Consider the following 22,423-nt stretch of genomic DNA (forward strand, 5'->3'; position numbering starts at 1 on the left):
ACTTCCTGCTGAGTCAGTGCCTGAAAAATCTGTGGGGCCTGAGTTGAGGGTACTGAGCTTTACCCTGTGGGCTCCTGGGCATCATTTCCCAGGAACCCCCAGTGTGGATGTTGCCACAGCCTGACTTGTTACCCTTGCTGGGTGGGCCGTCTACAGTGTCCCACCTGACTCTGGCAGTGCCCTTGCTGAGGCCCAGGGGGAACAAGCCCTTGCCTGGGACTTCCAGTGCCTCATGGCAGAGCCAGGGCCAGAATCCGTGGCTCACAATGGTCACAACCCCTCCCAGGGCAGGCAGGGAGTTTCTGAATCCCCTCATCCAGGGTCCCTCAATGGACTGAGTGCTGTTGGGAGCAGAGGCCCAGTGAGGAAGTGGGTTTGGAGCTGGCTCCCCCAAAGCGAGGCATCGGGAGGCCTTGGCCCTCTGCCTTTCACCATGCCCGGGTTCTAGAAGTTTTCTGGGCAGTGGCTGCAGGCCCAACCTGTGCAGGAGGAAGGCAAGAGCTTGGGCTGGCTCTGGCTGAGGAAGCAGAGAACCCAGGCCCGTCTCAGCTGGTCGTCACTGGGTGTAGGAAAGGGCTATGTTCTACTCGCATGCTCATGGCGGTGGGGCAGTGCCTCCGGAGCCAAAGCCTGCTGCCCTGGGTGGTAACGGGCCTGCCTAGGTGCACGCATGTGCATCCCAGGGCTGTGGCAGGGGTGCCAAGGTAAGGCTGGAGAGCGGGTCCATCAGACATGGAAATATCTGGCAGTCACGCTGATGTGGAATTTTCCCCATTCCAGAGTCGCCCAGTTATGGCGGGGGCAGTTGGGCTCTGACATGACCCATGCCCCACTGTGCGGCCAGCTACTTTTGCACTGCCCACAGCTGAGCATTCCCAATTCCAGGCAGGCATTAGTCCCCATCTTTGGTCCTCTGGGGTGAAGGAGGGAAGCCCTGGAATGGAAAAGGGTGGATCCTGGATGGGGTACCTGCATCCTGATGGTGCTGTGCTCAGCTCTGATTGGTGCCTTGAAGAGATGTGGACAGCTGAGACCTCCATGTGGCTGACTAGTTGGAGATGGGTCCCTGGCTGGAACTTCCCAGAGAAACTGGCACCCCACCCCCACCCCATCCGTATTTCAGAAGCCAAAAACGTGTCCTTAGATTGCACTGACTCTGGAGCAGGCGACCACACTTTCCATTGGATCCTGTAGGGGATCCAGAACCCCCAATAAAAACCAACTAGCCTAGCCACCTCCTTTTTTCCCAGAGCTGGATTGCCCTCACTACCACCACGCCACCCCGTTTCCAGGCACCCTCGAATCCCCTCCGGGGCTGGGAGCTCGGCTAAGCCTCAGGGTCCGGCGGCGGGACAATGGCCCCGTTGGCGCGTCGGAGACAAACGCGCCTTGTTGGGCTGCAGGCGGGGGCGCAGCGCAGCCCCGGACACGCTGAATGCGGCTTCTGTGCGTCCCTGGCGCGCGCGGAGGGGCTGGGAGGGGCCGGGGGTACCGGGAGCCCATTGGCCGCGGCTCCGGGGGCTGGGCGAGGCTGGCGGCCGCACCTGGCCCGAGCCGGCGCGGCGGCGGGGGCGGGGCGGGAGCATGGTCCAGGCCCGGTGGAGCGGGGGGCTCCGGCGGGTACGCCCCGCCGCCTAGTAAGCGCCCGGGCGGCGCGGCCCGGGCCGAGCCAGCACGCAAAGGCCGAGGACGAAGGGGACAAGGTACGTCTCAGGGGCCCAGCACCCATCACCAGCAGGGACCCTGTCTCAGTCTACCCCCTTGGGTCCCGACCTGAACTACCCTAACCTCCAAATTGGGATCACGCCAGTCAGACAGACTCTCGGACCCGAATGGTATGGGAGTGCTTGCTACACTACAGCGTCAGGGTCCCGCGGACAGCGGATGGGTGGGCAGGCTGAGGCTAAGGAGGGTGCAGGTTGGTGCTCACCTTGCCCTTGGTTTCTTTCCTAGGGTCCCCATTTCCAGGGTTTACTCAGTCCCTAGACGGGATGGGTGGGGCTGAGCTGGAAGTTCATTAATGATTAATCTTGGACACAGCAGCCAGCACCCTGGGGGAGGAGGGGCAGGAATCTACCCTTTTCCCACCAACCCTCCTCAGAAGGGGGGCTATCAGAGCAGGGGCTAGGGGCCAGGGTAAGGGACGGACACCCTCTGCTTGGGGAAGGCTATGTCCTGTACCACAGAGGGGCAAGGCCACCGAGGAGAGGCTTGTGGGAATGGGACAAACCCTGGTATCCAGTAGGGGTCGCCTAGGAAATTCAGCAATTCCCCTGTTACCTGGACCAGTGCCCAGGAAGGCGGATCAGCGTGGCCTGCCCCCCTCAGTACCAAACCAGCACTTTGGTAACAGCACAGGGCAAGACTGTGGTCCCTTCCCAATGGGGAAACAGGAGAGTGATGGGCACACATCTGGCTGCAGTAACCCACACCAGTGGGAGGGAGGGAGGGTGGCAGGCCTGACACCTGATCACCTGGGTTGCTGAGGTGACAGGTGCCATGGAAATCCTCATAAGGACAGTCCAGTTGGGAGAATCCAACCTCTTCCTTTACCAAGGGGGTGACCTGAGGCCCAGAGAGCATAAGGCCCAGGGCAGGCCTGGGCCAGAGCAGTCCCTATGCAGTTGCACTGTACCTCGCCCTGCGAAGGAGGCATTGCTACTATTCTCATTATCCTGAGGGGGAAACTGAGGCTCAAGGAGATTCAGGGACTTTCCCAAGGTCACATATTTCAAAGGTGGCTGCAAATCACAGGATGTTTGTCCTGGCCTGCATCTCAGGACCCCAGCCCTGTTCAAGACCTCTGTGCCCCTCTGGGGTCCTAGCCTCTTGGATCTGCCTGGGCAGTCCCAAACCCCCAGCTCAGGACCCCACCCCCCTAGCCTCCCTAGCTCCCAGCTCTGCCTGACACTCGGGGGGTGAGCAGTCTGCTAGCTGAGATCAGTGACAACAGAGCCCTGTTCCCAGCTGCCACCTCGGGCAGCTTTATCCCCTGCTTCTCCCTCAGGCAGAATGCTGCCTGAAGGAAGTGCCCTGTGGACAAAGAAGCCTGTCTGCTTCCCAGGCATCTCCTTGTCTGATGGGCATGGGTCAATGTTTGAGAGCTTGGGTCTGATGCCCTCGTGTCACCCAACGAGGGAGGAGTGTCCCCTACGGTCCCTCCCTCTCTCTGGGGTCTAAAGGACTAAGTGTACCACCCTGGAGAAAGAGGCAATGATTAACGGGGAGAATGATGTACAGATGGTGGAATTCCAGGCATGGCAGCAGGATCTTGAAGAGCTTCTTGCTTTGCTTTGATGAGTGAGGAATGTGGACAGGCCCTGGTTAGGAGCCCTGTCCTGCTCCAGACAGGGAAGGCAGGACAGAGCAGAGGTGCCCATGGGAATCCATGGGCTGGGAGCCAGTGGAATCACCAGGTGAGAAGTGATGGTTGGGAGGAAGTGGGGTCCCAGAGAATCCCTTCTTTGCCTCTTGCCAGTTCCAGGGCAGAGATGAGGTATGGCTTGGGCACCCCACACTTAGTTCCAGTAGTGCCCTGACTTGCCATAGGAACTTAAGTGAGTCCTTTCCTATCTGTGCCTCAGTTTCCTCAGATGTGAAATCTGGGGGTTAGGGAACTTGGGTCTGGATCCTGAGAAATATAGGTGCAGGTGCTCAGTAAATACTTGTGAATACATCACTTTAAAATTCATCACGGTCACAAAACAATGTCCACAATCTATTCATATGTGGAAAAAAAAGCAAGTTAAAAACAAAGTATGCTTCCCCAAAGAGAACCCTCCCACCATCTGTATGCATATATAGATAGAAAAAATGTGAAGAGGCTTATGCTAAAGTGTAAAGGGTGGTGACTTCTGGGGATGGGGCTCTTTTCATTGTCTTCTTTATATTTTTCTGTAATTGTCTAAATTTTTTTATGAGCATGGACTGTTTTTTTTGTTGTTGGTTTTTTTGTTTTTAAGTGTGATTTTCCCAGGACCCATCAGCTCCAAGTCAACTAATTGTTTCAATCTAGTTGTGGAGGGCGCAGCTCCCACTGGCCCATGCGGGGATCGAACCGGCAACCCTGGTGTTACGAGCATCACGCTCTAACCAACTGAGCTAACCAGCCGCCCCAAGCATGGACTGTTTTTATAATTAAAAAGTGTTTTTTTTCCATTGGGAGGAGAACCAGCTAGAGCGGATGTCACTGATATCTCTGGAAGAGACCCTACTGCCTAGCCTCCCTAGCTCCCAGCTCTGCTCTCAGGTCACCCCCTTGGCAGGGCTGGAGCACTGTCCTCAGTGCTCCCTACTCTGGAAAGCTTTGCTTCACATGGCTCTTCTTAACCCCACACATGAGCTCACCTTTTATTCTAGAACCTGAGCTCCACTCTCATGTGGATGAGGTTCTTAGCCCTGTGTGACACTGGGCTTTGTCACTTCCCCTCGTTAAGCTTCAGCTCCCTCCTCTATAAAGTAGGGGTGATAACTGGGGCTCCCCAAGAGGATTGTGAGGGTGAGTGATGCATGGGAAGTCCTGAGCATGGACTGGACTCAGTTTGGTCCAGAATCCATGCTTATAAACCACTATCCTGGCTATTTGATGCCCTCTCTGCCCGGATTCATCCCATCATCTGTCTTTAAGCTCGCTCAGCCTGGAAAAGATAAAGTAACTCTCCCCTCTCCTGGACCTGATCCAGCATCCAGATGGGGACTCTGGGCCTCTCCTGGGGCCGTGTAAGCTCTGGTATTTCATGGGTGCCTAGGGGGCTGCTCCCAGGCTAGACGGGGCTTTGGGGGAAAGAGTAGTCATAGCAAAGTGTCAACTGCCTGCTGCTCCCTGGGAGGGGCTGGCAGCAGCTCAACCTATGAAAGTGCTCAGTCTGGGATAAATGGCTGTCACAATGATTATTATTAGTTGATGGTGACACCTACTTAGAGCCCCATGTCTGGGCCATTGGTAGGGGCTGTGGGCATCAGTGCTGAAGGAAGGATGCAGGGAGCTTTTCTGAGCACAGTCTGTCCATGGGCAAGGAGGAGAGGGGACAGACCTTAACGTGGCTAAGAGTGGGGAGTAAGAGATTCCAGCACCTTGACTGAGCCTGAGGGGCCCTGGGGTTTAGGGCCAGCCCTCCTAACTGCCTCTTCCTAGAGACCTTGGGAAGAATCAGCACCTCTGATTTAGCCCAAATCCCTCAAGGCTAGTCCAGGGTGACCTGCGTCACCTTCCCTCATACAGGGGTGGAGGCAGGACAGGCAGGATTACATACTGTACCTATTTGATGAAGGACTTGGAGCTTAGCTGAAATCTCATCTGACACATCCTCCTAGCCCTGGTCAGGTGCTTCCCTCCAAGAGGCCTGGGCTGAGTTGCTTGCTCTCTGAGCTCCCCCAGATTTTAGGCAAACCTTGGTCTCTTGTCCATGTCTCAGTATCTTTAAGCCCTGGAGTGTGACAAGTGCACATTTGGACTTTTGGCTCTCTGCCCTCTGCTGTGTGACCTTAGACAGGTAAGTTCATCTCTCTGAGCCTTCTTGGTTTCTTCACCTGGGGAGTGGACTGATGGTGGTGCTTCATACAGGGCAGTGTTAAATGAGATGTGTTTCAAGCCATTAGCCTCCCCACCCCACCTGCCTCTGTCCCTCCGGCCTTCAAGCCTGTCTCAGGCTCTCTGCAGGGCTCTGCGGCTGCTTGTGTCCTTGGCCCAAGGGCACCCAGGACCTTGTTGAGCCCTTGGATGAAGGAACTGCCTGGCTACTGAGGTCCAGGGAGGGTCAGGGACCACCCAGAGGGCAGAGGGCCAGGGCAGCACCTGCAGGATACAGAGACATGCCACCTGCTGTCCCCAGGGAGGGAACTCATGAATATTCACACCCGCTGGAGCGTGAGGGAGCCAGCCACCATACTGCTGGGTGTCATTGGAGCGTTCCTGTTTCCCAGTGACCGGAGAGGCAGCCTGGGAGTCATACGTGGCTCAGGCAGGGAGAGGAAAGGGGCAGCCAGCTGCGGCCCAAGGTGAGTGTCTCTTCCTCCATCATCGTACAAGGGTCCCTGGGGGAGCAGGACACCCTGAGACTGAGGCCTGCCTGCTCTAGACCAGAAGGTTTACCATCCTGGGCTTGGTTTCCCTGTGTGCACGTTGTAGAGGATGAGTCCTGTTTCTCCTTCATTCCGTGAAGGGTGCTGGTTCAGCCAAACTGGAGGATTACTGGGCCTGGCCTGGAGCCAGACGTTGGCACAAATGGATAGCAGTGTGGCTGGGGTAACCCAGGAGGGCAGGAATAGATGGGGGGTGGGCTGGGGAAGGGGGACCATCTGCCCTGAGTGCCTGAGACTGTCACCTGTGTAGGCAGAGGAAGAAGGAGACCCAGGTTCTCATCCAGTCTCTGCTGCTGCTGTGCTGTGTGACTTTGAAGGTGGCACTGCCCTCTCTGAGCCTCAGCCTTCCTGCTGTGCTATTTTCCAGACTGGAGGCTGTGAGGCTGAGGGCCATGCTGAGATTGTCCTCAGTATCCCATGACCTTAGACCTAGTGCTATTAGCTGCCTGCGAACCTCCATCGTGGGCCAGTGGGCACACACACCTCGAACGGGCCACGACTGGGACCCTGGGAGAGTAACAATAATGATGATGATAACAATGCTGTGTCTGCTCTGTGCCACCTTTGTGCCAGTCACTTTCCTTGTGGGACACAGAGGATCTGCATACCACTCTGTCGTGGAGGGAGAGTTGGTATCATCATTTTGGAGGAGAAATTGAGGGCCAGAGAAGGGCACAGACTTACCTAGGGCACACAGCAAGGAAGCAGCAGAGCTGGGATTCAAACCCAGGACCCTGGTGCAGAACTGCGACTCTCCCGTGTAGAACTGACATGTGTAGCTCTCACACATATGTTGTCAGCCCTCGCCACATTCTGCCCTGAGGGTCATTGGGGTTCATTCATCAAACATTCACCAGGTGCCCGGCTCAAAGAGCTCAGAGCTGAATCACCATCAGGATTGCCTGCAGCTGGGCATGGAAGGGATCCCTCTTCTCACACGCCCAGTCCCATGAACTGGGACTGGGCCCTGGTCAATAGTAATAATAATTTTTATTTTTAATTTATTGGGGTGCCAATTGTTAGTAAAATTACATAGATTTCAGGTGTACAATTCTGTATTACATCATCTATAAATCCCATTGTGTGTTCACCACCCAGAGTCAGTTCTCTTTCCATCACCACATATTTGATCCCCTTTACCCTCATCTCCCACCCACCGCCCCTTACCCTCTGGTAACCACTAAACTATTGTCTGTGTCTATGAGTTTTTGTTTCTCATTTGTTTGCCTTGTTCTCTTGTTGTTTTTGGTTTATATACCACATATCAGTGAAATCATATGGTTCTCTGCTTTTTCTGTCTGACTTATTTCTCTTAGCATTATATTCTCAAGATCCATCCATGTTGTCACAAATGTTCCTATATCATCTTTTCTTACCGCCTAATAGTATTCCATTATGTATATATACCACAACTTCTTTATCCATTCATCCATCGAAGGACATTTTGGTTGTTTCCATGTCTTGGCCACTGTAAACAAAGCTACAATGAACATTGGAGCACACGTGTCTTTATGTATAAATGTTTTCAGATTTTTTGGGTAGATACCCAGGAGAGGGATTGCTGAGTCATATGGTAATTCTATTCGTAATTTTTTGAGGAACCTCCACACTGCCTTCCATAACGGCTGCACCAGTCTGCATTCCCACCAACAGTGTATGAGGGTTCCTTTTTCTCCACAGCCTCTCCAACACTTGTTACTATTTGTCTTGTTGATGATAGCCATTCTGACTGGGGTGAGGTGATATCTCATTGTGGTTTTGATTTGCATTTCTCTGATGATTAGTGATGTTGAGCATTTTTTCATATGTCTATTTGCCATTTGTATGTCCTCTTTGGAGAAATGTCTCTTCAGGTCCTCTGCCCATTTTTCAATTGGGTTGTTTGCTTTTTTGTTGTTGAGTTGCATGAGTTCCTTGTATATTTTGGATATTAGCCCCTTATCGGAGGCACTGTTTGCAAAAATCTTCTCCCATTCAGTTGGTTGCCTCTTTATTTTGTTGATGGTTTCTTTTGCTGTGCAGAAGCTTTTAAGTTTCATATAGTCCCATTCGTTTATTTTAGCTTTTACTTCCATTGCCTTTGGAGTCAAATTCATAAAATGCTCTTTGAACCCAAGGTCCATAAGTTTAGTACCTATGTTTTCTTCTATGCAGTTTATTGTGTCAGGTCTTATGCTTAAGTCTTTGATCCATTTTGAATTAATTTTGGTACATGGTGACAGATAGCAGTCCAGTTTCATTCTTTTGCACGTGGCTATCCAATTCTCCCAGCACCATTTATTGAAGAGGCTGTCTTTCCTCCATTGTATGTTTTTTAGCTTCTTTGTCAAAAACTATCTGTCCATGTTTATGTGGTTTTATTTCTGGGTTCTCAATTCTATTCCATTGGTCTATGTGTCTGTTTTTCTGCCAATACCATGCTGTTTTGATTATTGTAGCCCTGTAGTACAAGCTAAAGTCAGGGAGTGTGATACCTCCAGTATTGTTCTTTTTCTTAAGATTGCTTTGGCTATTCGGGGTCTTTTGTGGTTCCAAACAAATCTGATGATTTTTGTTCTATTTCTTTTAAAAATGCCATTGGGATTTTGATGGGGATTGCATTAAATCTGTATATTGCTTTGGGTAATATGGCCATTTTAACTATGTTGATTCTTCCAATCCATGAGCACGGAATGTCTTTCCATTTCTTTGTGTCTTCTTCAATTTCTTTCAAAAATGTCTTATAGTTTTCAGCATATAGGTCCTTCACATCCTTGGTTAAGTTTATTCCTAGGTATTTTATTCTTTTTGCTGCAATTGCAAAAGGAATTGTTTTTTGTATTTCTTTTTCTGAGATTTCATTGTTAGTATATAGGAATGCAATGGACTTTTGTACATTGATTTTGTAGCCAGCAACTTTACTGTATTCGTTGATTGTTTCTAATAGCTTTTTGGTGGCGTGTTTAGGGTCTTCTATATATAGCATCATGTCATCTGCAAAGAGTGATAATTTAACTTCTTCGTTCCCAATTTGGATGCCTTTTATTTCTTTCTCTTGCCTGATTGCTCTGGCACGGACTTCCAACACTATGTTGAAAAGCAGAGGTGATAGGGGACAGCCCTGTCGTGTTCCGGAACGTAGAGCAAAGGGCTTCAGTTTTTCACCGTTAATTATGAGATTAGCTGAGGGCTTGTCATATATGGCCTTTATTATGTTAAGGTATTTTCCTTCTATACTTATTTTAGTAAGTGTTTTAATCATAAATGGATGTTGTATCTTGTCAAATGCTTTTTCTGCATCAATTGATATAATCCTATGATTTTTGTCCTTTATTTTATGTGATGTATCACATTGATGGATTTGCGAATATTGAACCATCCTTGTGCCCCAGGGATGAACCCCACTTGGTCGTGATGAATAATCTTTTTAATGCATTGTTGTATTCGATTTGCTAGAATTTTGTTTAGGATTTTTGCATCTGTATTCATCAGAGATATTGGTCTGTAGTTTTCTTTTTTTGTGTTGTTCTTACCAGGGTAATGTTGGCCTCATAAAATGAGTAAGGGAGTACTGTCTCGTCTTCAATTTTTTGGAAGAGTTTGAGCAGGATTGGTATTAGATCCTCTTTGAAGGTTTGGTAGAATTCACTAGTGAAGCCATCTGGTCCCGGACTTTTGCTTTTGGGAAGGTTTTGGATGACTGATTCAATTTCGTTACTGGTGATCGGTCTGTTTAGATTTTCCAGTTCTTCATGGTTCAGCCTTGGAAGGCTATATGTTTCAAGGACTTGTCCATTTCTTCTAGGTTATTGAATTTGGTGGCATATAGTCCTTCATAGTATTCTTGGATGATCCTTTGTATTTATGTGGTATATGTGATAACTTCCCCTTTTTCATTTCTGATTTTGTTAATTAGTGTCTTCTGTCTTATCTTAGTGAGTGTAGCCAAGGGTTTGTCAATTTTGTTAATCTTTTCAAAGAACCAGCTCTTTGTCACATTAATTTTTTCTATTGTCTTTTTGTTCTCTATTTCATTTAGTTCTGCTCTGATTTTTGTTATTTCCTTTCTTCTGCTGACCTTGGGTTTCACTTGTTCTTCTTTTTCTAGTTCTTTAAGGTGTAACATGAGGTTATTTATTTGGGATTTTTCTTGTTTCTTGAGATAGGCCTGTAATGATATAAATTTCCCTCTTAAAACTGCTTTCGCTGCATCCCAAAAATTTTGGTGGGATGTATTTTCATTGTCATTTGTTTCTATGTATCTTTTGATCTCTCCTCTAATTTCTTCTTTGACCCAGTCGTTCTTTAAAAGTATGTTGTTTAATCTCCATGTATTTGTGTTTTTCCCCCGCTTTCTTTTTGCAGTTGATATCCAGTTTCAAAGCCTTGTGATCAGAGAATATGCTTGGTATGATTTCAATCTTCTTAAATTTGTTGAGGCTGATTTTATGTCCCAATATATGGTCTATCCTTGAGAATGTTCCATGTACACTAGAAAAGAATGTATAGTCTGATGTTTTAGGATGAAGTGCTCTATATATGTCAATTATGTCCATTTCATCTAATGTGTCATTTAGGGCTGCTATTTCGTTATTTATTTTCTGTTTGGATGATCTATCCATAGCTGTCAATGATGTATTTAAGTCCCCTAGTATAATTGTGTTTTGGTCAATTTCTCCCTTTAGTTCTGTTAGTAGTTGCTTGGTATATTTCGGTGCTCCCTGATTGGGGGCATAAATATTGATGACTGTTATGTCTTCTTGTTGTATAGTCCCCTTCACCATTATGAAATGTCCATCTTTGTCTCTTGTTATGTTTTTCGCCCTGAAGTCTGTTTCATCTGATATCATTATGGCTACACCTGATTTTCTTTGGGTACCATTTGCTTGGAGTGTCAATTTCCACCCTTTCACTTTGAGTCTATGCTTGTCCTTGTAGCTGAGATATGTCTCTTGGAGACAGCGTAAGGTTGGGTTTAGTTTTTGATCCAATCTGCTACTCTGTGCCTTTTTATTGGTGAGTTCAGTTCATTTACGTTTAGGGTGATTATTGATATGTGAGGATTTCCTGTCATTCTATCTTTAGTTTTTTGGTAAGGCTGTGTCTCCATTGTTTCTTTGCCTTTTTGTTGTTGTCTATTATTTCTGTGTGGTGGTATTCTATGATGTTTGCCTCTGTTTCTTCTTTTATTACAGTATATATTTCAGTTCTGGATTTTTTTTTTGAGTGGTTACCCTTAAGTTTATGTAAAAGAAAGTTTGATATTTAGAGTATTCCATTTTCTTCAGCACGCTTACTTTCTCCATTCCCATATTCCGGTTCAGGCCTTTACTCTCCCCCTTTTTGAGTTTTGGTTGCCACAAATTGTCCCTGTTGATGGTGGTCGAATAGCCTCCTTTAGTATTTCTTGTAGTGCAGGTCATGTATTAGAAAATTCCCTCAGCTTCTGTATGTCTGGAAAGGTCTTTATTCCTCCTTCATATCTAAAGGATATCTTTTCTGGATATATTATTCTTGGCTCATAATTTCTCTCTTTCAATAGTTTGAATATTTGGTTCCACTCCCTTCTGGCTTGTAGAGTTTCTGCTGAAAAATCTGATGATAATCTAATGGGCTTTCCTTTCTAGGTTACCATCTGCTTTTCCCTGGTTGCTTTGAGGATTCTTTCTTTGTCGTTGATTTTAGACAGCTTCAATACAATGTGCCTTGGAGAAGGCCTGTTGGGATTGAGGTAATTAGGTGTTCTATTTTCTTCTTGGATTCGAGGTTCCAGTTCTGTCCACAAGTTTGGGAAGTTCTCATCAACAATTTGTTTGAATATATTCTCTGTTCCCTTCTCTCTTTCTTCTCCTTCTGGTATGCCCATTATTCTTATATTGCTCTTTCTGATGGAGTCAGAAAGTTCTTGTAAAGTTCTTTCATTTCTTTTAAGTCTCAAGTCTCTTTCTTCTTCCATCCGTGTAATTTCCAGGTTTCTATCTTCGATGTCACTGATTCTTTCCTCCATCTGGTGAACTCTACTACCTAATCTGGTTATTTCATTCTTAATTTCTTCTATTGAGTTCTTAATCTCCAGAAATTCTATTTGATTCTTTTTAAAAATTTCAATCTCTTTTGTAAAATGCTCATGTTGTTCTTTGATTGTGTTTCTGAGTTCATTCAACTGCCTTTCTGTGTTTTCTTGCATCTCGTTGATTTTTTTCAGAACTGCAATCTTGAATTCTCTGTCATTTAAGTCACATATTTCCATATCTTTAAGTTCCTTTTCTGGAGACTTTTCACTTTCTTTCTGAGCTGTCTTGTTGCCTTGGTTATTCATGGCAATTAGTGATTTATTATTTCTCTTCCTAGACATCTACAGGAGCGGCTTCTGCAACAGGGTGATAGGAAGAGGTCTTTCTTTTGTTTTCCAGTACTTGTTGGTAGAATGTTTTATTTTCTCTCCAACTGCAGCCTTTTTTTTCTCTCTCACATGGTAGTGCTATGTTTTCTCTGCACTATTCCAGCTTCTCACACAATGGGGGGATTCCCTGGGAGATGGGCTTCTCCTCTGTTAATAGTTCGCCTGGGTCACAGGGTGCAGTGTCCTGCTGGGTATACGGAGAGCTTTTGAAGTTCCAAATTTCTTCCTGCACCAGATTCAGAGCCCGTATGTTTCAGCAGTTCTGTTTACTCCTGCAGGGATCCGCCAAGATAGGTGGGGCCAGGGGCGGGGTGAGTTGTGAGAGGTGGCCCAGAGCAATGTCAGCGACCACCACCACAGCCGGTCCTGCTTCCACAGCTCCCTCTCCTCTGCCGGAACTAGCTGGGCTGCAAATCTGCCTCTGCGGTCCACAGTTCTCAGAACAGAAAATATTCTGTTCCTTTGATCTGACACTGCCACCGTTCAGCTTCTAGCACCAGGCAGGTGGGGGCAGGGCGAGCCCCGGGAGGGTAGGGAGGGGTGGCTAGTCTCAGTGCCTAAGGCCTCCATTCTCTGCTCAGCAGTGAGGGCCCAAACCACCGCTTTCAGCCCTCCTCCCTCAGTCCCTTCTCCGAGGTCTCCGCCATGAGCGTTGGGCTCAGCCGTGTTACATGCTGTCCCCTCAGGCCTGTGGGCCATAAGCGGAGCCCTAGCAGTCCGAGCTCCTCCTTCTCCCGCAGCTGCCGCAGTTCCAGGATGCAGGGAGCTCAGAGCACCGAGCCAGGCCTACGTCCTGCGCCCGAGCGGCTCCGTCTCCGCACTTCTCCCTTCCCTCCTACCCTGCTCGTGCGATTCGCCCACCTTTAGGTGAATTCAGTAGTGGGCCTCTTCGTCTTGCCTGTCTGCTGTGCAGGGAGTCCTTTGTGGAGCCATTGTTGTTGGATTAGTTGTAAATTCCAGGGGAGCTTTACAGAGGCTCAGCTCACGCCGCCATTTTGATGACAATAATAATTAATATGTATTGATCTCCACCTGTGAATGCATTCTCTCATTGAAATCTCACAACTTCATAACTATTTTCCCCCCAGCGGAGCTCCTGGCTGCCAGCCAGCTTCTTTCTCTGCCGCAGTTTACCCAGGGGCTCTGCCTATGATCACTAAGGGTGCTGTCTGCCCTGATTTTGCTGTTGTGCATCCATTGTACACAGGAAACTGAGGCTCGCAGAGGGTGAGTGATGTACCCAAGTTCAAAAAGGCCAGGCAGGAAGGGAACCACCAATCTTGGACGCCTCAGGCTGCTGAGACAGAAAGGACCAGCCACCAGGGTCCCCTCTGCTTCCCCACCCTTCATCCTCGCTGTCCTGGCCCAGCCCACAGAGGGCAGACCACACTGCGCTGCTGGGACATACCTCCACCTCCTGTGATAAAACTTCCGGCTGCACACACGCTCCTTTTCGTCCGTTTGGGTCTGGACCTGGGACACTCCAGGTAAGGGCTGCCATGGAGAAAGGTGGAAGCTGCACATTAGAAGCTGACAGACCTGGGTTCAAATTCCAGCTCTGAACCCTGTCCTGCTGAATGACGTTGGGCAAGTTACCTCCTGGAGCCTCAGTTTCCCTGTCTGCAAAATGCCGGTGACAGTGAGTCTGCCTCCTGGGATAGCTGGGCGGAGTCAGTAAAATGCTCTGTAGACGCCCCTGCGTAGCACGTGGCTCATACTTGGGGTTAAAAAGTGATCCCAGAAGGTGGGATGGCCCAGGACCCGGCACTTGGCAGGGTCCAGCACTGTTTGAGGAAGCCCAAATGGGGAAATAATGAATGAATGAATGAATGAGTGAAGCACTGATGGTGGTTGGGGGGCTGTCCTGGGCGGGGTCAGACAGAGCCTGATTGATGGTTCTGGGAGGCTAGTCTGCCCCCTGCTGGCTGGCCTTCACCTCAGAACCTCTGCTATCAGCTTCCCAGAGTTCTGGAAAGCGTCCTGGTGAGTGGGGCTGCTGGGGGGCGGGGTGGGCCCAGGGGATTTTCTGAAGGTGGGAATCCTAACTCCTCTTCGTTTTAAAGTCAGAGAAACCGAGGCCTGGGGTTCCACTCAGAGTTTGGGCCTGAATCTGTGGTTCTCGCCTGACCCAGGGCTCTGCCCTGTTTTCCTCTGGGCCCTCAGGGAGCAGGAGGCTGATGGGGGCACTTGAAGCATTGGGCAGATTTACTCTTGGTGGGGAGGCCCAGTGGCCACGCCTTGTCCGGGGGGGCCCACCCTGAGGGTGACAAAGACAGGCCCAGAGCATGTCCCTGGGGCCTCAGGAGGGGAACAGCTAACTCTGAGCGATAACTGTGTGCTAATCACTTTGCCTGCCCCATCAAAGGAAGAGCTAGTGAGCGGGGCTACCAGCCCCCCATTTTACAGATGAAAACTGAGGCTCCAAAGGGTTTCTGTGTTTGAAACATAGAACTGGGTCTTTAAGAGACTGAGGTCAGCACCTCCCCTTCCTGGGGCCCCTCCATGACCAGACCATGGCTAATTGGCTTACCCCACCTCACAAACTTTATGATTTATTATTTAAATATATTAAATATATTTTATTGGCTTTTTCTGATTAAAAACGTCACACATGCTCCTTTAAAAAATGCAACCATTATAGAAATACATAACATAGAAAAATATTTCCTTATATACCCCTCCCCCAGCTATGCAGAGGATACCACTGTCAAAATTTTAAATACTGCCCTCCAGTTGTTTCTGGGCCTACATACATATTTACTTATATGCATATATGGATTTGGGGATGTACTGATCTGGAACTTTCTCTTTTTTTTCACATTAATAGATCATGGTGTATTTTTGAGCCTATCCACATAGTTCTGCCTTTTTTCTTTTTTTTTTAAATGGGTACAGGTGACTCCTTCTGGGAATGGGCCTTGGTTTGTGTAACAGTTTCCCACTGGTGGACAACTGAGGTTGTTTCTAATTTTTTTTTTTGTATTTCTGACCAAACTGCCATGAACACCCTTGCTAGTGTGACTTTGCCCAAGTATTTCCATAAAATAGTTGGAATTCAGAGAGTTTGTAGCTTTCTCCTTTGATAGAACCGCCCTCCAAAACTCACGTTCCCCTCCACCCCGACCCTGTCCATTTTGCCCATCTGAGTGAACAGGGCTATATCGTCATGAGGGAGGCCAAATTTCCTCTTGTATATTTTCTTCCTCTGCAAATTGCCTCTTCATGTCCTTTCCTGTGAGGAGAAATTTCTAGATGATGAGCAGAGGACTCAGGGTCTGTTGTGGCTGGTGGGGTGGGCGTGGAGTACCCTTTCTCTGGGAAAGGCTTGTGGGTGTCTCGAGTAACTTTTCCAGGGGGAAGTATGTGGTGGCCTCCTCCAGGTGGGCTGTTTGGCCTCTGGCCCCAGGGATTGTGGTGATGTGCCATGTGCGTGATCATGGGGTTCATTCATCAAACATTCACCAGGTGCCAGGTGCCGGGCTCACAAGGCAGCACGCATGACCTCTTGTGGCCTTGGGCCCAGGGTCCTGTGCTGAATGCACTGGAACAGGAGTGGAAAGTTTTGTGCCTTGGCCTTACAGCTAAGGGGAGGTGGGAAGACTTCTGAGCCCCAGCTCTTTCCTGAACCCCATCCCTCAGCATAAACTGCCCCTGTTACAGCTCATGCCAAACCCCCCAAAACTAAAACAAAACAAAAACCCCAGGACACCCAGTTAAATTTTATTTTTAGATAAACATTGAATAATTTTTAGTATATCCCATGCAATATTTGGGTCATACTTATACTTTAAAAAATTTGTTTGATGTTTATCTGAAATTCAGATTTACCTGGGCAACCCTCCCTGCTGGCAACCGTAGAGGAGATGGGTGTGTGGGCAGAGACCTGGCAGGCTGAGCCCCCTCCTTCCTCACTCTGAGCCTCAGTTTCTCCAGCTGCCTTCACTACAGACCCAGGACCCCAGTGAAGAGATGAGGAACGTCGGCCCATCACTGAGCAGCTGAGAAGGGTGGCACAGGGGATGGGTAGATCTGGGGCTTCTGAAAGGTGAGGGATTCATGGCCCCTCTCTGTAGATAGCCCTGGCGCCAGGCCTGAGGGAATGGGGCAATGGGAGAGGGTCTTCTTTTCCTTCTTAGAAAACAATTTCATAATGAAGTCCAAAAAGGTATGAACAGCAAACTAATGAACACCCGTGTACCCAGTCCACCACTCAGCTTAAAACATTAAAACTGAACCAGGTAATAGAACCTGCTTGCTGCCCCACTCCCCAACCTCTCTCTGCATTGGCTTCACCCACCATCTCTGTCTGCACCCCTTTTGCTGTGTCTCTCCATGTATTTGTCTCTGTCCTTGTCTGAACCTTGCTAGGGGGCCAGAGAGCTGGTGAAGGCAGGGCCCAATGTCAAAGGCTGCCCCTTAACCCAATCAGGCCTGGGGAAGTAGTGGGGGCTCCCTGGAGCCAGCGTCCTGATTCTTGCCCTGCTCTGTGCCCCCTACAGGTGTCTGAGATGCCGCTGCCACCGAAGAAGCGCTGGGAGTCGATGGCCAAGGGGCTGGTGCTGGGAGCACTCTTCACCAGCTTCCTGCTGCTGCTGTACTCATACGCCGTCCCCCCACTGCATGCTGGCCTGGCTTCCATGTGAGTGGCCCTTCTGGGCAGCTAAAGGGTGGGGTGCAGGTGAGGGGGCACCCTGCACCCTGTACCATGCTGTGCTGAGTAGAAATTCCACTGAGGGCAGAACTCACTGTGTAACCCTGGGCCTCAGTGTCCTCATCTGTGAAGTGGGCCTAATAATGGAGCCTGCCTTATGTAGCATGAAAATCAGATAACACCATCTGTGTACAGGGCTTGAATTACCATCATCTGAGGCTCCAACGGGGCTGGGAAGTAGGGGTGTGGGGGTGACTTGTCCAAGAGCATTCAGCTGGCACAGGACCTCGATTCAAACTGGGGTCTGTCTGCCTCCAAGCCTGGCTATTAGCCATGAGGCTATCCCACCTCCCATGGGGCTGCTCAGCTTATGCCTGGAATAGCCCGTGCCCTTCATTGGTGGTATCAAGTTGAACTAGAGGAAATTACTGATAATTGACCATTTTTGACCTACAAAATTTCACGTGGTTCAACCTAATGCTAATTCCTGATAAATCTGCAAGGACTCAGTGGCAACGAATGAGACAAGAACCAGCATGCACATTTCACTTTGACCTCACACCAACACCACCAACAGGATCTGTTATTTCCCCCTTTTCATAGATGAGGGACATAAGGCCAGAGAGGCCAAACCATAGGCCCAGGCATTCCATCTGGCTCCCATCTGGGCTCCCCTGCCACCACTATCCCCAACAATCCTGTTCTCTAGACACCAGGGCTTGGGACTCTGACACCTGGTGTTCCCAGCAGCCCCTGAGGCTGTCCCTACCACTCTGTCCCCAGCAGGACCCCGGAGGGTGCAGCGCCCTGCTCCCCAGCCCCGGGTGAGCCAGAGACAGCAACCCCGGCTAACGGCTCGGTGGGAGGGTGCCAGCCTCGGCGCAACATTGTGTTCATGAAGACACACAAGACGGCCAGTAGCACGCTGCTCAACATCCTGTTCCGCTTCGGCCAGAAGCATGGGCTCAAGTTCGCCTTCCCCAATGGCCGCAACGACTTCGACTACCCAGCCTTCTTCGCCCGCAGCCTGGTGCAGGACTACCATCCGGGGGCCTGCTTCAACATCATCTGCAACCATATGCGCTTCCACTACGATGAGGTCCGGGGCCTGGTGCCACCCAACGCCACCTTCATCACCGTGCTCCGTGACCCCGCTCGCCTTTTCGAGTCCTCCTTCCACTATTTCGGCTCGGTGGTGCCCTTCACGTGGAAGCTCTCCAGCCACGACAAGCTGGCCGAGTTCCTGCAGGACCCTGACCGCTACTATGATCCCAACGGCTACAACGCCCACTACCTCCGCAACCTGCTCTTCTTTGACCTGGGCTACGACAGCGGCCTGGACCCCAGCAGCCCGCGGGTGCAGGAGCACATCCTGGAGGTGGAGCGTCGCTTCCACCTGGTGCTCCTGCAGGAGTACTTTGACGAGTCCCTGGTGCTGCTCAAAGACCTGCTGTGCTGGGAGCTGGAGGACGTGCTCTACTTCAAGCTCAATGCCCGCCGCGCCTCGGCCGTGCCCCGCCTGTCGGGCGAGCTGTACCAGCGTGCCACCGCCTGGAATGTGCTGGATGCCCGCCTCTACCGCCACTTCAACGCCAGCTTCTGGCGCAAGGTGGAGGCGTTCGGGCGGGAGCGCATGGCCCGTGAGGTGGCCGCTCTGCGACGTGCTAATGAGCACATGCGGCGTATCTGCATCGATGGGGGCCACGCCGTGGACGCCGCTGCCATCCAGGACTCAGCCATGCAGCCCTGGCAGCCCCTGGGCGCCAAGTCCATCCTGGGCTACAACCTCAAGAAGAGCATTGGGCAGCGGCACGCACAGCTCTGTCGTCGCATGCTCACACCCGAGATCCAGTACCTGATGGACCTTGGTGTCAACCTGTGGGTCACCAAGCTCTGGAAGCTCATTCGGGACTTTCTGCAGTGGTGACATCCCGCCAGTCCAGCGGCCCCACCCTGCCTGCTTGCCGGGCCTGGCAGGGACCTGCTGGTCTCCCCCACGCCCCTCCTGGTGCCACCCCGGTCCCTGGGGTAAGGTGGGGCTGCTGTGGGGACGCAGCCAGCCAGCACTGGGCCCATGGCACACAGAGAAGGCCTGAGATCCGTATTTGATTAATTACACCTTTTTAAAAATTTAAATCCCCTTCCTTCCAAAAAAAGAATGTTCTATTCCATGCCTTCCCTTACAGGGAAGACCTCAGAAGTAAAGGCATTTGATGTTGTGTTTTTGTTAACCAGCCTCAGTGGTGGTGACTGGCAGGGCCCTGGTGGGGGGGTGATGACTGGTGGGGACTGGGGACCCCAAGAGAGCACGATGGTGCTTATGTGAGTATATCTGTGAGACAGATACCCGTGGTGTGGCAAGGAATTCGTGTGAGCCAAAATGCTGAAGCCCTGTATGGTTGAAGGACTCCAGCAAGTTACCAGGACCTGGAAGATCGTGTGCGTGTGTGTGTGTGTGTGTGTGTGTGTGTGTGTGTGTGTGTGACAGGGAGGTGGGGAGCACTCCGTGGGCTTTGAGCAGCAGGTCTAGCGCCCAGGCTAAAGGTTCCTTGTACAATCTCTAATCTCACAATAATCCTTTGAGGCAGGCACAGTAACTGTCCCATTTTGCAGATGTGGGAACTGACATTCTGAGAGGGCAAAGGACTTGCCCAAGGTCATGTATCAAACCCAAAACTAAACCATCTCCCTGGGACCCTGAACCCTGTCCATCACTAGTGCCTGTTCACCCCCTTCTCCCCCACCGACCAATCCTTGTGCTCCAACTCTACCTAGGCCCTGGTTCCCCCCTTACACCCTGGGATTTCATATATTAATCCAAAAATATTTGGTATTCATCAGATATCTCTGTGCACCCCAGCCCTAAGCTGGCCCTAAGTGTATAGCAATTAGCAAGTTGGCCCAGGGGTCTCCTGGAGCTCATGTCCAGAGAGGAAGATGGCGGCCAAACAACCAAGGCAAGTCAGGTATGACCAACCAGGGTGGGAATGCATCTGCTCTAACCAACCTGCCTTCCTCAGCCTCCCCAGGGGAACAGGGGCCCTTTCTGGGACTCTTGGGTCTCTAACCAGGAGCCAGCGACCAGACATGAAAGGCAGAAACGACAGCCAAATGACCCCATTGGAGACTTGTTTGTGCCAGTCTCCAAGCCAAGTGCTTGCACAACTCATTGGAATATCTGCAACCTCCCAGCTTTATAGTCAAAGGTCAGAGAGGTTAAGTGACCTACCCAAGGTCACACAGCTAATTAGTGCCAGAGCCAGAATTCAAAGCCTGATTGATCAGTCAGCTCTTAACCTCTCTCCCTGGGCTTGAGTCAGTCTTCCTCCTGGAAGTGAGCTTCTGGTCCAAGCAGGGTATAAAGGGGTTAGGGTGACCAAGTGTCTCATTTCCTGGGACTGGCCCAGTTTTAGCACTGAAAGTTCCCACATTCCCAGGAAACTCCTTGGTCCCAAGCAACCAGGACGGTGGGTCAGCCTAGGAGTGGTTTGACCCCATTAACCCCCTAGAATCATTGCCTGCACCCTCATAATGTTCTGTGCAGTAAGAAATAAGCACACCCTTGAAGTCTTGATTTAGTTCATGTGGAGAGACCTAAGGAAAAATAAATAAATAAATAAATACTGACAATAGCTAAGACTATTCTCAGGAAAAATGTTAGTGACCCCAAATCCATGAGATAATTTTCCTTCTCTTTTATTAATCAAAGATGTGACTTAGTGCAATATGATAACAGCTTGGGTTTGTGGAACACCATAATTATATCTCCTTGGATCCCCCTAAGGGCCTAGAAATGTCAATAATAATATTATTATATATTATTATTAAAAATAAACTTAAACCAAAAAGAAATAAAACAGTTTACCCATCTCTCCCATCCTCCACCCTCCACCTCCGGCAACCACCAATCTGTCCTCTGTATTTATGAGCTTTTCTCTTTTTTAATATACATATAATTACATTATTTATTATTATTAATACTGGCACTTCTAGGCCCTTAGGGATCCAAGGAGAACAAATCTGACAGATCGTAGACGCCAAGAATATAAATTACTTCATTAGCATTTATCATCTGCCTCGTTTGTTTTAAGATCACTGTGGTTATTAACTCTTTTATTAACGTAATGAATATTTTTATAGTAAGTAGTTGCCGTGTACTGAGCAACCATTCTGTGTCCAGCCCTGAGCCATGTTGGAACATGCACTATCCCCTTTTTTCCCTCAGGAGGTGGCTGAAACACAGAGAGCCTGAGCAACCATTCCAGAGTCACCCAGCCAGGCAGCCATAGGGGTAAAATGCAAACCCAGGTCAGTCAGATGCCAAAGCGATGCTCGTGGTCTCTAAACTTTCAATACAATTCTAGTTGGCCACCTCAGCCTCAGAACGGGGGGCTCTTCCGTGGCTGAAAAACATGAGGTCTCCAAGGGTCTCTGCTATTTGTGTCTTGCAGGAGCCAGACTGCTCTTGCTACACCTGGACAGCAGGGGGCGCCCGGTGCAAAGTTTGGTCTTGGCCAGACCTGACATTTTTGTGCAGGTCGGGGCTGGGAACACCCACGGTGACCAGTCATCTGTAAGCCTGACATGTGAAATCCAAAACCGGGGTCGTGGATGCCCCGTGGGAAAAATTCAGTGGAACCACCTGTTCCTCTGTTATGAGTTGAACTGTATCCCCTACATAGCTATGTTGAAGGGCTACCCCTACACCCACAAGTTCCCTATAACTGACCTTATTTGGAAATAGGGTCTCTGTACATGTAATCAAGATCATTAGGGTGGCCCTAATCCAATATGTCTGGTGTTTTTATCAGAAGGGGAAATGACATGTAAAGACACACACACAGGGACAATGCCATGTGAATAAGGGCAGAGAGCTGTGTGATGTAGCTGCAAGCCAAAAAATGCCAATGGTCCATGGCCACCTCCAGAAGCTGGAAGACACAAGGAAAAATTCTACCCAAACTTGCAGCAGGAACATGGCTGCTGACATCCTGATTTCAGACATCTAGCCTCCAGAACTGTGAAAGAATAAATATCCACTGTTTTACGCCACCCACTTTCTGGTACTTTGTTACAGCAGTCCCTGGACACTAACACATTCACCAAGCCCCGTGTCTGCCCTGGGTCAGGTCTCTGCCCCCCATCTGGACCCCCGCCTCCTCCCTCCCCCAGGCTCACCCCTACAAGCCACCCTTCCCCTGATGCCAGAGGCCATCTTTCCCCTTTGCCCTTGGTGACGAGCCCTGCAGCTGAAAGCCTCTGTGGCTTTGCACATGTTGCTTCCCTTCCATAACTCCCCCTTCCCTTTG

The 22,423-nt window shown here is 49.7% G+C and overlaps 1 protein-coding gene across 13 annotated transcripts; it reads left to right on the top strand.

Moving 5' to 3' along the window:
* The first annotated feature begins 1,524 nt into the window (after positions 1-1,524).
* Positions 1,525-22,166, top strand: GAL3ST1 (galactose-3-O-sulfotransferase 1). Of its 13 annotated transcripts, XM_074321221.1 has the most exons (6): positions 1,566-1,703; positions 5,415-5,492; positions 5,923-5,997; positions 13,671-13,950; positions 16,963-17,102; positions 17,898-19,345. In XM_074321221.1, the coding sequence occupies exons 5-6, from the start codon at positions 16,972-16,974 to the stop codon at positions 19,039-19,041; spliced, it is 1,275 nt and encodes a 424-aa protein (XP_074177322.1). In that variant the 5' UTR covers positions 1,566-1,703; positions 5,415-5,492; positions 5,923-5,997; positions 13,671-13,950; positions 16,963-16,971; the 3' UTR covers positions 19,042-19,345. The 13 variants fall into 13 exon arrangements, 12 of the variants coding, with proteins under 12 accessions (XP_019598622.2, XP_019598617.2, XP_019598616.2 ...); XM_019743058.2 differs by lacking the exon at positions 5,415-5,492 and having other exon boundaries at positions 1,565-1,703; positions 5,832-5,997; XM_074321218.1 differs by lacking the exon at positions 13,671-13,950 and having other exon boundaries at positions 5,832-5,997.
* The last annotated feature ends 257 nt before the right edge of the window (positions 22,167-22,423 follow it).

The sequence above is a fragment of the Rhinolophus sinicus genome, linkage group LG16, assembly GCF_036562045.2.
Source record: "Rhinolophus sinicus isolate RSC01 linkage group LG16, ASM3656204v1, whole genome shotgun sequence".
Classification (NCBI taxonomy): domain Eukaryota; kingdom Metazoa; phylum Chordata; class Mammalia; order Chiroptera; family Rhinolophidae; genus Rhinolophus; species Rhinolophus sinicus.